Source organism: Prionailurus viverrinus, chromosome C1 (genome assembly GCF_022837055.1).
Source record: "Prionailurus viverrinus isolate Anna chromosome C1, UM_Priviv_1.0, whole genome shotgun sequence".
Classification (NCBI taxonomy): domain Eukaryota; kingdom Metazoa; phylum Chordata; class Mammalia; order Carnivora; family Felidae; genus Prionailurus; species Prionailurus viverrinus.
Window position 1 is genome coordinate 205,450,609 of NC_062568.1, and position 15,654 is coordinate 205,466,262.

General features: G+C 41.1%; 1 protein-coding gene across 5 annotated transcripts in view; it reads right to left on the minus strand.

Annotated features, from left to right (window-relative positions):
• The window catches only part of VPS13D (vacuolar protein sorting 13 homolog D), a 257,320-nt gene that overhangs the window by 125,107 nt on the left and 116,559 nt on the right, over window positions 1-15,654 (minus strand). For all 5 annotated transcript variants that reach the window (XM_047868772.1, XM_047868771.1, XM_047868775.1 and 2 more), the window contains 5 exons: window positions 15,367-15,493; window positions 13,566-13,708; window positions 9,534-9,664; window positions 9,117-9,292; window positions 608-731 (listed from right to left, as the gene is read on the minus strand). In XM_047868772.1, coding sequence (XP_047724728.1) covers window positions 608-731; window positions 9,117-9,292; window positions 9,534-9,664; window positions 13,566-13,708; window positions 15,367-15,493 — 701 coding nt within the window. The remainder of the gene's footprint in view (window positions 1-607; window positions 732-9,116; window positions 9,293-9,533; window positions 9,665-13,565; window positions 13,709-15,366; window positions 15,494-15,654) is intronic.

Here is a 15,654-nt window from a genome sequence, read left to right on the forward strand (position 1 = left end):
TCAAATGCTTTTCTAGTTATCTGTCAAACTGCAACGAGCCCAACAATTAAAGGACACAGACCATCTCTTCTACCCTCACCCCTCGTGATATGCTCTGAACCCAGAAAGGAATAAAAATTCTAGAATTCGGCTATGGGAAGTCACATATTATAAGAGGTTATTATTCAAAGGCATTATTTAAAATGGTATCTTCTTTCCATCTTGGCTTTACTTGGAAGATTTATAGAAACGCTCACTGTAACTAAGCAATAGTAAAAATGCCCATTCCCATTACACTGGACTGTCTGATTCCAATTCCTCTCTGTCTATATGGAATGTCTACAGAGGGTACATGTCCACCAAACAATACAGTCAACATGATTGGGGGTGGGGGTGGAGGTGGCTCTGAGAAGTCACTTCTGGACAAGGCTGCCCAGCAATCAAAACAACCAGCAGAAACCACCTCCAGAAGGTAAGGATGTCTAGGGTTATCCAGTTGAGGAGATCCCCACATAGGTTTTTTTTAAACCCAAGTTTAAAATGTATTTCATCATTATCTTCAAGGCGGTACAAACTCCACCTTCCCGCAAGTGAAACAGCCAAACTGGCTCACCACCCTGCTCGATACCTTAGAGAAGTTGTCAATTCGGAAAGGAGGGGGTAACTGGTCTGTGTCACTAAATGAGATCCTATAGGTAGCTCCTCGAAGAGTAATTTCCACACGCAGGAAGAAGCATTTTCCCAGAGTATCTCTGCAGAAAAAGGAAAGAAAGAGACTGCACAACATGGAAGAAACAAGTTACAGTTCACTTTCTTATACTTCTCACAATCCTGATATTGCCTGGACTTCAACTAATACCAGTGTGTGCTCTTCCATCACATTAAAAAGGTAGAAATTGACAGTGTAATCACACAGAATAATAAAAAAGAATTCATTCAAGCAACCTCTGTACGGCAGTTTGTCACTCTACAATAAGATCTACATATTTTACTTAGTGGATATGTTTTGGGTAGTAGTGCCAGCCTAGCAAATGAGTAAAAGTTGGCTGAACTCCATAACATTGTTGATATTAGATTGCTCTGACATAAAAAAAAGAGCAATTTCACATAGTTCAAACTAATATATTGATGCTATTGATAACCAAGGTTTTCACTATAGGATGAGGGAAGAAGGTGAGGAGAATCCACCAGTAGTTACCAGCAAATAAATATGATTTGTTATATATATGTACATGTATATGTATATCTGTATTTAAATATAGATAGATCACTTGAGAGAACGAAGAAGCTCTATCTTACAAAAGAATATCAGCTAATAAACACCGAAGAAATGACAGAATTAGAAAAATCACCATTTTGCAACCACCAATGAAATCACTGATTCAGGTAAGAACCATTAGACCACTGAGTGAAAGATTTTGGGGGAAAATACAGTCTCAAATTATTCCCCCAATGGCTTACTATTGTTTACAAAGAAGTAAAGGTAACTTTACAATAGAGACACCTGGTGGACACCATCCTAATCATATGATGACTGAATTTAGCAACATCAGTAAAAGGAGCAACAGACATCACAGGCTTCCTACTGACGCAACGAGAAACACACACCACAACATAGGTAGTATTCTTACCAAAAAAGGTTCAATTAAATCTATGTATAGGAAACTGTCAGAAAAATCCAGAAAACATACAGGGTAACAGAATGGATAATTAAACAAGATCCATCTATATGTTGTTTACAAGATACCCATCGTAGACCTAAAGACACCTTCAGATTGAAAGTCAGGGGATGGAGACCCATCTGTCATACTAATGGAAGCCAAAAGAAAGTCGGAGTAGCCATACTTATATCAGACAATCTAGATTTTAAAATAAAGACTATAACAAGAGATGAAGAAGAGTATTATATCATAAGTAAGGGGTCTATCCACCAAGAAGAGCTAACAATTATAAATATTTATGCTCCCAACGTGAGAGCAAATATATATATACACACAAATATATATACACACATACGTATATATACATATATATACATACACACACACACACACACACATAGTGAAACTCATTGATAATAATACCATAACAGTAGGGGACTTCAACACCCCACTTAGAGCAATGGACAGATCTTCTAAACAGAAAATCAACAAGGAAACACTGGCCTTGAATGACACACTGGACTGGATGGACTTTACAGATATATTCAGAACATTTCATCCTAAAGCAGCAGAATACACATTCTTCTCGAGTGCACATGGAACATGCCCCAGGAAAGATCACATACTGGGTCAAAAATGAGCCCTCAACAAGTTCAAAAAGATTGAGATTGTACCATGCATATTTTCAGACAACAATGCTATGAAACTCGAAATCAACCACAAGAAAAAATTTGGAAAGACAACAGAAACTTGGAGACTAAAGAACATCCCTGTAAAGAATGAGTAGGTTAACCAAGAAGTTAAAGAGGAAATTAAAAAGTACATGGAAGCCAATGAAAATGATAACACCACAGCCCAAAACCTCTGCGATGCAGCAAAGGTAGTCATAAGAGGGAAGTATGTAACAATCCAGGCCTTCCTAAAGAAGGAAGAAAAGTCTCAGATACACAACCTAACTTTACACCTTAAAGAACTGGAAAAAGAACAGCAAATAAAACCCAAGCCAGCAGAACACGGGAAGTAATAAAGATTAGAGTGGAAATCAATGCTAACAAAATTTAAAAACCAGTAGAACAGATCAATGAAACCAGGAGCTGGTTCCTCGAAAGAATTAACAAAACTGATAAACCCCTAGCCAGTCTGATCAAAAAGAAAAAGGAAAGGACCCAAATAAATAAAATCAAGAATGAAAGCAATCACAACCAACACTGCAGAGATACAAACAATACTAAGAGAATATTATGAGCAATTATATGCCAACAAATTGGGCAAACTAGAAGAAATGGACAAATTCCTAGAAACATATAAACTACTAAAACTGAAACAGGAATAAATAGAAAATTTGCACATACCCATAATCAGTAAAGAAACTGAATTTGTAATCAAAAATCTCCCAAAAAAACAAGAGTCCAGGGCTGGATGGCTTTCCAGGGGAATTCTACCAAACATTTAAAAAAGGGTTAACTACTATTCTTTTGAAGCTGTTCCAAAAAGTAGAAATGGAAGGAAAACTTCCAAACTCATTCTACGAGGCCAGCATTTCCTTGATTCCAAAACCAGACAGAGTCCACTAAAAAGGAGAACTGTAGACCGATTTTCCTGATGAATGTGTATGCAAAAATTCTCAACAAGATTCTCAACAAATCTCAAAAATATCTCAACAAGATACTAGCCAACCAGATCCAACAATGCATTAAAAGAATTATTCACCATGATCAAGTGGGATTTATACCTGGAATGCAGGGCTGATTTAATATCCACAAATCAATCAGTGTGATACATCACATTAATAAAAGAAAAGACAAGAACCACACGATCCTCTCACACAGAGAAACATTTGACAAAATACAGCATCCTTTCTTGATAAAACCCTTCAAGAAAATACAGATAGAAGGATCATACCTCAAGATCATAAAAGCCATATACAAAAGACCCACCGCTAATATCATCCTTAAAGGGGAAAAACTGAGAGCCTTCCCCCTGAGGTCAGGCACACGACAGGGATGTCCACTGTCACCACTGTATTTCAACATAGTATTGAAGTCCTAGATGCAATCAGTCAACACAAAGGAATAAAAGGCATCTAAACTGGCAAGGAGGAAGTCAAACTTTCACTCTTTGCAGACAACCCAAAATATTCTACCAAAAAACTGCTAAAACTGATTCATGAATTCGGCAAAGTCACAGGATATAAAACCAACGCACAGAAATTGGCTACAATCCTATACACCAACAGTGAAGCAGCAGAAAGGGAAATCAAGTAATTGATCCCATTTACAATTGCAACAAAACCCAAAAATACTTAGTAATAAACCTAACCAAAGAGGTGAAAAACCTATACACTGAAACCTATAGAAAGCTTATGAAAGAAATTGACGACGACACACAAAAAATGGAAAAACATTCCATGCTCATGGACTGAAGAACCAATATTGTCAAAATGTCAATACTACCCAAAGCAATCTACATGTTCAATGCAATCTCTATCAAAATAACACCAGCATTCTTCACAGACCCAGAACAAACAATCCCAAAATTTGTATGGAACCAGAAAAGACCCCAAATAGCCAAAGCAATCCTGAAAATGAAAGCCAAAGCTGGCAGTATCACAATCCTGGACTTCAAGATGTATTACAAAGAGGTAATCACCAAGACAGTAGGTACTGGCACAAAAACAGACACTCAGATCAATGGAAAAGTATAGAGAACCCAGCAATGGACCCACAAACATATGGCCAACAAATCTTTGACAAAGCAGGAAAGAATATCCAATGAAATAAAGATAGTCTCTTCGGCAAATGGTGTTGGGAAGACTGGATAGCGACATGCAGAAAAATGAACCTGGACCACTTTCTTACACCAGACACACAAACTCAAAATGGATGAAAGACCTAAATGTGACATAAGAAACCATAAACATCCTACAGGAGAAAATAGGCAGCAACCTCTTTGACCTCGGCTGCAGCAACTTCTTACTAGACATGTCTCCAGAGGGAAGGGAAACAAAAGCAAAAATGAACTATTGGGACCTCAGCAAGATAAAAAGCTTCTGCACAGGGAAGGAAACAATCAGCAAAACTAAAAGGCAACCTGTGGAATGGGAGAAGGTATTTGCAAGTGATATATCAGACAAAGGGTTAGTATCCAAAATCTATAGAGAACTTAATCAAACTCAACACCCAAAAAACAAATAATACAGTGAAGAAATGGGCAAAAGAGATGAACAGACACTTTTCCAAAGAAGACATCCAAATGGCTAACAGACACATGAAAAAATGCTCAAAATCACTCATCATCAGGGAAATACAAACCAAAACCACAATGAGATACCTCCTCACACCAGTCAAAATGACTAAAATTAACAATTCAGGCAATGACAGATGCTGGCGAGGATGCAGAGAAAGAGGATCTCTTTTGCATTGCTGGCGGGAACGCAAACTGGTACAGCCACTATGGAAAACAGTATGGAGGTTCCTCAAAAAAATAAAAATAGAACTACCCTAAGACCCAGCAATTGCACTATTAGGTATTTATCCAAAGGACACAGGTGTGCTGTTTCAAAGGGGCACATACACCCCAATGTTTATAGCAGCGCTGCTGACAATAGCCAAAGTATGGAAAGAGCCCAAATGCCCATCAACAGATGAGTGGATAAAGAAGATATATAGATATGTATATAGATATAGATATGTGTATATACATACACACACACACACACACACACACAAACAATTGCTAAGTATTACTTAGCAATCAAAAAGAACGAAATCTTGCCATTTGCAACACTGTGGATGGAACTAGAGTGTATTATGCTAAGCGAAATTAAAGAAAGGCAAACAACATATGACTTCACTCATATGTGGAATTTAAGATACAAAACAGATGAACATAAGGAAAGGGAAGCAAAAATAATATAATAACAGGGAGAGGGACAAAATATAAGAGACTCTTAAATACAGAGAACAAACAGGGTAGCTGGAGGGGTTGTGGGTGGAGGGATGGGCTAAATGGGTGCTAGGCATTAAGGAAGCCACTTGTTGAGATGAGCTCTGGGTATTATATGTAGGGCATGAATCACTGCTTTCTACTCCTGAAATCATTATTGCACTATACGCTACTTGGATGTAAATTAAAAAATAAATATATTATTTAAAAAAAGGAAAAGAAAAATTCAGAAAAGAGAACATTCTATAAGAAACTGGCTTGGAATCTTTAAAATTTTCTTTTTTTTTTTTAATATGAAATTTATTGTCAAATTGGTTTCCATACAACACCCAGTGCTCATCCCAAAAGGTGCCCTCCTCAATGCCCATCACCCACCCTCCCCTCCCTCCCACCCCCCATCAACCCTCAGTTTGTTCTCAGTTTTTAAGAGTCTCTTATGCTTTCAATGTCAATAAAGACCAAAAAAGGAAAAGTAGGACAACTGTAGATTAAAGTGGATGAGATATGTCTGCCAAATAAAATGCATGACCTCTGACTGAATCCTAGATCAAGGCAAAGGGAGTTATGCTATGAAGGGTATTTCAAAAGACTATTTATCAGGGCCACCTGCTAGCTCAGTCAGTAGAGCATGTTAACTCTTGATTTTGGGGTTGCGAGTTTGAGCATGTTAGGTGTAGAGATTACTTAAAAAAAAAACAAACAACTATCAGGGGCACCTAGGTGGCTCAGCTGGTTGAGCATCCAACTTTGGCTCAGGTCGTGATCTCACATGTGAGTTTGAGCCCTCATTGGGGTTTTAGCTGTTAACACAGAGCCCGCTTTGGATCCTCTGTCCTCTCTCTCTGCCCCTCCCCAACTCTCTCAAAATAAATAAATAAACTTATATTAAGTTTATTCAGTGTGTAATGTTAGTATATTTATTTAGAAAAATGTCCCTGTACTTTTTTTTTTTAATGTCTATTTTTGAGGGAGAGAGAGACAGTGTGAGCAGGGGAGGAACAGAGAGAGAGGGAGACACAGAATTCAAAGTGGGCTCCAGGCTCCCAGCTGTCAGCACAGAGCCCGATGCGGGGCTTGAACCCACGAACCGTGAGATCAAGACCTAAGCCAAAGTCAGGCACTTAACCTACTGAGCCACTCAGGTACCCCAAAATGTCCTTGTCTTTAGGTAGATAAACTATAAGTTTTTATGGCTAAACTAACAGGGTGACTTCAATTTACATTCAAATGGCTCAGAGAAAAAGTGTGTACGTGTACATGCATGGAGACAAAGCAGGATACAGCAAAGTGCTGATGTGTAGTTAATCCAAGTGAAAGATAAAGGGGTGTTCTTTGCACTACCTGTAAGTTTTCTGTAGGTTTAAACTGTTTCAAAATGAAAACACAGGGAAAGGAAAAGAAACAGAGGGTCTTTGCTCAGTATCTTAGGACTGTGCACTAGAACCCCTCCGAAGGGTTAACAAACGTATACAAGCCACCTTCGTTCCCCACGTCCACACCTTTTCTTTCCTTCCTTAGTCACGAGCAACTTTTGCTCAATTCTAAATTGGCTTCCTCTTCTCACACAACACTTCTAGGTGACCTCCACCCAAGCAGTATATAAACCCCTGGTGGTTTTAGCTACAGAACCAACTCCTCACCTCCCCGCCCGCCATTAAATCTTGTGGGGATACAGGATACTAGCAGACTAGCTTCTGGGTGGAGCAGGGGTAAGCACACCGGCCCCCTAACCACTTGGCTCCCTCAGCCCCTGAAGTCACCTCCTTAACCACCCCTGACAACTCCTAGGAACACAGCTTGAAAACCCCTTTACCAGACGCAGTGAACTCTAACAAGGGCCAGAGCAAAAGGAAACTAAGAAGGGCACACCACTGACCGCAAAGAAAAAAAACAAAAAAACCCTCAAATAATACATGTTTTAATAAGTCAATATAGATATTATTTTGCATCATCTCTTTTTATATCAGCCATGTTTCTGTTCCCTTATAATGATGTTCTCAATGCAGAACTAACCATGAAGTATAAAAGCTTACATTATGCTTTTAAATGCATCAAAATAGCAATGATTTCAGGGTCTTTAGCCTCAAAAGCATTTGATGAAAGAAATTAAACAGAATGGGGCACCTGAGGGGCTCAGTCAGGTAAGCATCTGACTCTTGATTTCGGCTCAGGTCATGATCTCACAGTTCGTGAGTTGAGTCCCGCATTGGGCTGTGCGCTGGCAGCACAAAGCCTGCTTGGGATTCTCTCTCTGTGCCCCTCGCACCCCCCACCCCCGCCAATCCCGCATGTGCGTGCCCTCTCTCTTAAAATAAATAAACTTAAAAAAAAAAAAAAAAAGAAATTGAAGAGGACACAAATAAATGGAATAGCATTCCACATGTACAAATCCAACTTAATATTGTTCATATGAAAATGGGACCCCAAGTGGATCTACAGATTCAATATACTCCCTACCAAAATCCTAAGTGATTTTTTTTCCAGAAGAGAAAATTTTACCGTGAAATTCTGATAGAATCTCAAGGAATTCCAAACGGCCAAAATAATCTTAAAAAAGAACAAAGTTGAGGGGCTCCTGGGTAGATCAATCAGTTGGGAGGCCGACTTCAGCTCAGGTCATGATCTCATGGTTCATGAGTTCGAGCCCCACATAGGACTCTGTGCTGACAGCTCAGAGCCTGGAGCCTGCTTTGGATTCTGTGTGTGTGTGTGTCTCTCTCTCTGCCCCTCTCCCCCCTCTCTCTCTCAAAAGTGAATAAACATTTTAAAAAATTTTAGAAAATGGGGCACCGGGGTGGCTCAGTCGGTTGAGCATCTGACTTTGGCTCAGGTCATGATCTCACAGCTCGTGAGTTCGAGCCCTGTGTCGGGCTCCGTGCTGACAGCTCAGAGCCTGGAGCCTGCTTCGGATTCTGTGTCTCCCTCTCTCTCTGTCCCTAACCCACTTGCATTCTGTCTCTGTCTCTCTCAAAAATAAATAAACATTAAAAAAAAAAAATTAAAAATTAAAAAAAAATTTAAAACATCTGATAAAAACAGAAAGAAAAAATTCATCCTGTGGTAGCTGAGGCTAAATTTGTTGATTTTTCTTAATAAGGACCTGAGGGTCACTGGGTTGGGCAAGAAAGGCCAGATGATTTACTAAAATACCACCAAGTGAGACAAGAGTATACACAGTGTGCAAGAATACACAAAACCATCTATCAACAATGTTAGCATCTAAGTGCAGACACAATTCTCAGAGTTGCAAGCAATCACGAGCTCAGCACTACCCATTGGATTTATAACCTCAGACCATAGCAACTGCACAATGGTCAAAACTGTCAACATGCCTTTAATTCATTCCATCAAAACATTCGGTCACACTTACTTGGTCACCACAAGTTTTAAGAACTTAGAGCCAGAAACATAACCACCCATTTCATAAAGGGCAGTATTACTATTTACTTCGTAGATATTTCAAATTTATATGATACATTACTGCACCTGAAAGAAGACTATGTTTTGTCTAAATACAGTGTCTGAATTTACCTCATGTTGATATGAAAAGAATTATTCTTATTGACTTCAAACCCTCCAGACCAAATACAATTGGGAACATCCATCAATCTGACACACAAGAGCTGATCATAATCATTCCGAGGCCAATGGAACACCACGCTGGAACCAGGAAGGGTGGAAATGTAACCTTCAGGATTGGCTGTTCCCTAAAATATAAAGGATCACTGTCTTTAGTCAACAAATACAAGTCAAGACAGTAAATGTTTGCTGAGTAACTGCCTAGTCTGGGCCTTGCTCTCTACCATGAGCTACTTAGGGTACCAAAGGCATAAAATGGTTATTCACATCACAAAACTTAACAGTGTTGATGGGGAGATAAATCATGGCATTAAAACCCACTGTACTGTTAAATAAACACTGGTCATTCTTCAAAAGTAAACGACTTACCTGTCCTCTGGCAAATTCCCTCTGTGCAAATGCAAGCTTGTGAGATGATTTATTATCTAACAGGTACCGGGGGGCAAAGATGACCATACAGGTGTCAATATATCGACCTCGGCCTTTCTTGACATCAATACCTACAAATAATAAGAACCACTTTCATGAATTCATCAGAAGACAGAAAATCCATGGTCCAACAAAAAACAATAGGCTTCACAATTACTTAGTTTCTCTGAGAAAATAATTATGTCACCCAGAGCCTCTATGAAACCTTCCAAGAATGGAATGAAATCAATGAGTACACTCAAAGTATTATTCTTCATGCCCCCTCAGGTCTTGAAAAGTCTCAGTGGTGATACCAATGTCGTTGTAATTCCTGGTTTCTCCCTAAAGGGTGCACCATCACAACAGCAACTAAGGCACGCAGGTGTTTAGCCACAGACACCTATGGTCTCCATTTATGAAGTGGACTACTAAGATAGTTTATGTTATACACTTCTGTTTACATCTGAAACACAAAATTTCCTCCTTGAGAACTTGCTCCTTTTACATGATATTGCAGAAATTTCAGATTACTTAACTGGATCCTGCACGGCCCTGAATGCAGAGGACTCTTCTCTAGTACTTTCTTTTAGCTCGCTGCCCAAGAACCCAGCTGGGACATAAAGTTAAATATCATAGGATGTACTCATTCACAAGCTGAACGATTCCAGCACCTACCATGTACTGAAAAAATAGAACAGCAAACAAAACACGTGCCAAGAAAACAAAGTCATAATCAATCAGATGGAAATCTCAAAACATTGGATTCCAAAGCAAGAAAGAAGGGAAACAGCACGGAATTATCTTAAAAACTCTGATGACAATTTTAAAAACTACAAAACTCAGTGGGATAAGTTATTCATTCATTCAGACAATAAATAGAGCAACTATATTCAAGGTACTAGGGTTATACAGTGATAGCAATATTTACAGCTAGAAATAATTTTAAAAAATAATATTTATTGAAACTTTTTTTAAGTAGGCGCCATGCCCATGTGGAGCCCAACATGGTGCTTGAACTCACCCTGATATCAAGACCTGAGCTGAGATCAAGTCGGATGCTTTAACCGGTTGACTGAGCCGCCCAGGCACCTGTTTATTGAATTCTTAATGTATGCTGTGTTTCTACCAAAGGCCCTATGTTTAATTCTCATAACATGTCATGAGTCAGTATTTTCACTTTTCACTTTCTAGATGAGGAAACTAAGGCATACGGGAAGCTAGGCAACTTGCACGAGGTCAGACAGCCAGTAAGTGGCACAGCTGGGTTCAAACCCAGGCACACTGCCTCAGGAGCCCTGCTCACATTCTGATGAGACATACATAAGGACCGTAGTCAGCAGTTAACAAGTGTTAAGAACCATAAAAAAGGAAGAGATCTTAGGACAGGACAAGTAGGTTCCCTGAATGTCCCAACATAACCCCAAATAGAAATATTCCAGTCTGTTAACTCCATAATTCACCTGTACTGGCTTGAAAAACCTGGTGTTGCTTTAACCTAAGGCTTCAAACTACCTAAAAGACTGAGCAAATCACAAAAACAAAGAGAGTCTGAAATTCTGTATCTAAGAAATGCTGAGTAATACTTAAACAGGGAGATATACCCTATCGGGTTTTTTTTCTGTAACAGGCAGAAAAGCATTGTCAGAAATCTATATTGATAGCTAGCTGATCTCAACCACTACAAAGTCTGCCCACAACAAATATATTCTTTTTTTTTTTTTTCTTCTTTAAGTAGGCTTTACACCCAGCATGAAGCCCAACGCAGGCTTGAACTCAGGACTGTGAGATCAAGACCTAAGCTGAGATCAAGAGTCAGACCCTCAACAGACTGAGCCACTCAGGCACCCCAGGATATGTTTAATTTGATATTATAAAAAAAGACTACTGTATCAATGCCCAATTTTTAGAAAAAAGCAGGCTTTTTGTTTCCTTTTTCATCTTAGATAGCCTTGGCAACCCCCCAATAAATATCTTTATCTGATAAGATAAAAATGTACAAAATCCTTCCTTTTGGAGGCACATATAAGGCTAACTGGCAAGGTCCTCCCAGGCTCTTTATCTTGGGACTTTGCTTTTAACTATTCCTGACAGGGAGCTAGCTATCTATCCAATTCTTCAAAAATATTCAAGCGAGAGATTCCACAAATTTCCATGATAATACATGCCAAGATCTCATGACGCTAGGAATTACAAAGTCCTATCCTACCCCTTCTATTCCTTTCTTTGGTGTAACAACAAAATTCATATCACAGTATTGTTCCAAAAAACATACGCAATGACTTTTAATAAGCACTCCTCGCATAAAAGTTTCTACGTGTGCTCACTGCGTATTTCTGACTGGAGACTTATGTCTCCGCAGGAACTCTGTGGTCCCTTAGTGCCAGCCGCTTCAGAAGGGCACAACTTCCATTCCTCCCTCAACCTCCCTTCTGGCAGCTTCTAGCCAACCTCTGGTATCTTTCTTTAGGAACTGTGTCAAGGGCAAGATATCCCAGTAGACAGTCAAACGCAGCATGAAGCAGCCTTTGCTTATTTAAGAGAGGAGCAAACAGATGCAAAGACAAAGGACAGAAAATGATCCTCAGCCAACACACACACACACACACACGCACAAACACACACACACTTTAAAAAAAGAAAGGAAAGAAAGAAGGAAGGAAGGAGAGGGAAGAGGGAAGGAAAGAGGGAAGGGAGGAGGGAAGGGATGTGGGAAGGGAGGAGGCAAAGGGGAAGGGAAAGGAAGGGAAAGGAAGGGAAGGGTCCCCAGCTGGAGGATCACAGAAAGTTTATTTCTTCTACTAAAAATCTTAATACCAACCTTAAAGAAGACAGTTTCCATATCAAGGGAGAATGCATATAAATTCATGTTCCAAAAACAGAAGAAGGAAGCTGGACTTGGAAGAGACTCTTGCTAACATGCCCTCAAACAAATATACCCTTTGACCCTCCATGGGATTCAGGGTAAACAGCTTCATACCACCTTAGTTCTTCCTTCTATAAAGTGACTATATCTACACTGTCCAATTCCAGCTGCCATTGATCATGAACGGCTACTTAAATCCGTTAAGTACAACGAAAGATTCAATTTCTTGGTCACACTTACCACGTTTCTTAGCAATGTACTCTCGCGCGCGTGCTTGGTGGCCACGTGTGGCTAGCACTGCAGGGCTGGACAGTGTGAAATGGAGCACTGCCATCACTGCAGAGAGTTCAATGGGCAGCACGGTTCTAGATGGTTTTCCAACATCCAACACTCAACAGAGCTTTGAGATGTTTGGAAATGATGTACTAAAGGAAGGGTACGCTGCTAACATATTAAACCCGAGACATATTTAAATCAGGCTTAACTCTTCAGAAAATCTTTGGAGTTGAGCATTCCTGATGGCTAGGAGGCATACAGACCAGCGTTCCCCGCTTCCCTCCCCACTCTCCACCTCCGCAAGCTAAGCTACTTTACGGGCTTCTAATTACTATAACTGCTAAGTGCGTTTTATTATATTTTCTGCTTCAAATGCATACACCCCAATTAGAATCCTACTCCTGACCCAGACTTGCCCTTTGCGTCTGGGCAAGTCACTTAACCTCTCTGCTTCAGTTTCAAGGTGAACAATGCTTCTTGCCCTCTGAGGGTTTGCAAGTTTTAATGAATGCGTGGGAAATGGTTGGAGGATGAAAAGCATTCTAAGTGTTCCTATTATTCCCATGAAAAACAAGGATTCAAGCCAAACTGATACTTTCCTAACACAGGTGAGTCTGAAATTAAACAGAGCCCCAGACCTCAAAAGGGCAGTGTTTACGTGGCTCCTGAGATCCCTAGGAGAATAGATCTGTGTTGATCTCAATCTAGCATTCGGAGAACAGATACCTGACCCAATGCCAAACGAGAAAATCAGCACTTGCAGCCAGGCCAAAACGTATGGCCAGCTTATTCCTCCAAGCCTGAGGTCATCGGCCAATGGTTCTGATTCTCCCGCTGCTCCAAATGTAACCCACCAATGTTATAGATCAGCCCTGGGCGGTTTCCTTGCTGGATGACTTTCAAAGCTCGGACACCACTACCGCCATCCAGTGAGAAGCCCTGACACCAGCCCGGCATGCCTTCCGGATGAATCCCCCTTCCGATTCGCATCGTGCAGCTGTGGGGCAGAAAAGCAGAGATACATGTATTCATCCATAGGAAAGTCTCATCCACCTGTTCTAATCAGGGACCACTGCTACAGCTATCACCCGAAACGGAACTCTAATACTGGCTCCTCCTCACTCTCGGGCGATTCCCAAACACAGCAGGCCAACAACCAGCGGGCAACACCCTATCTTCGAGGCAGCCACGGCACCACAACGCATGAAATGTGCTGACGTCTATAGCTAGACACGCTAGGAGAAGATTCAAGGATTCTATGAGCATAAAGCATAAGGAAAATGCTACGATACCTCATTCCTCTGAAAAACAAGAGTTCAAGGCAAACTGATACTTTCCTATCGCAGCTGTTTCAAGGGTTTGTGAAAATACCTTGAATGTAAGAGAAAAGCGTACACGTGGTTCTGCACACACAAAAGTACAGAAGAGGCAGCTGATGGTATGTTCTTTCTCAGGCCTGGTACTGTTACAACGGCAAAGCATTGTTACGTTGGCCAGTGTCTTGTCACGGATCCCGGAAACGTAATTCTTGAGTATGTGTTCCGGGTCTACCACTAATGGCCATGTAACCTTGGACGAGTAACTCTCTCTGAGCCTCAGTTTCCTCATCTTAAAGTAAAACAGTATTTCCTGCCCTGTCGAATCCATTGGGATGTTGACAGAATCAGGTGATGGTCTACGCAGAAACGCTTTGGGAACTGTTGAGTTCCCTGGATACGTCAAAGTGGGTCACAAATGTCAAGTCCTAGATCTGACACTGTCAGGATCCCCTCAGGAAAGGTGTGAGACACGGCTTGCCGATGTGCCAAGTGGCTGTATGTGTCTCCCACCATGTCTAGTACCCCGGTCAAGTCCCCCGACTCCAGGGCCAACCGAGCCTGCAGCCCTCCCTGGGAGACATGTCTGCGCCCACTGGCACCCAGCGCTCCCGAGCCTTCCTAGGAAGGCTGCAGCACATCTCTCCTCCTCTGTGACAGCAAATGGCACTGTAGCGCCATCACCTGCGCTCATGTCTCTTTGGAGGAAGGCTCCAGATTAGAAGACCCCTATAAAAAGCAGAATGTCAAAAACCAAGAACAAAAGGGAATTCATGCTCCTACCACATGCTCAAAGGCAGGTCATCGAACTCTCCCAATGGGTGCTCTTCCTGGCCTTTCAGCACGCGATGAGGGCTCTGAGATCTTGAAATGGCACCGTTTATGTCAAGGGTAAAAGCGATGGACCCTGAGCCCTTACACAAATCGACCTGGACTGGGTCATTGGGGTGGCTGTTTTACCAAAGGGCCAGGCTGTGTCCCCCTCTGATGCCAGCTCTGCTGCCTGGGCTGAGGGCTCCGTGCAGGAGAAAACCAGGCAGGGAAGGGAAGGGACCCCGTGGGGGCTCTGTTCACTGGCAGAGTTACGAATAGAACTGCTTCAATACATGTAAAATAAAACTAGCTTTCATTACCAACCCACCAAATGGTTTATTTTCAATATCAAATGACACAGAAATTAGATCCAAAAAAATCCCATTAGGTCATGGTCCTATTCCCCTGCCAAGTCAGGACTGTTATCTACAGTATATTTCTACTTACACGGACACACTAGAGCCTTTGCTAATTTTTTCCCTCGCCTAGGAGCTTACTTCCCCTTTCCATAAATTACTGTACTCACAGGTTGGGCTGCTCTTTGTCCGCGTAGCAGAATAAGAGAGGGCTCAGGCTCCGAGCCAGCTCATGCTCTTCGAACTGGCCTGCAGTGTCTGTCTTTGCATTGTCCTGTCTGAAGATCAGCGGTAACCCTTTAGGGAGGAGGGGAAAGTTTACATCAATCCCACCCGGTCTATGCAAGACAGATGTACGTGGTAAAGGAAAAAAAATTGTCACAGGGGAAAATAGTGAAAACTGAATTTATTTTGTGGGCTCAGTTTGTCGTCTGAAAGGACAGTTTTGACCATGATGA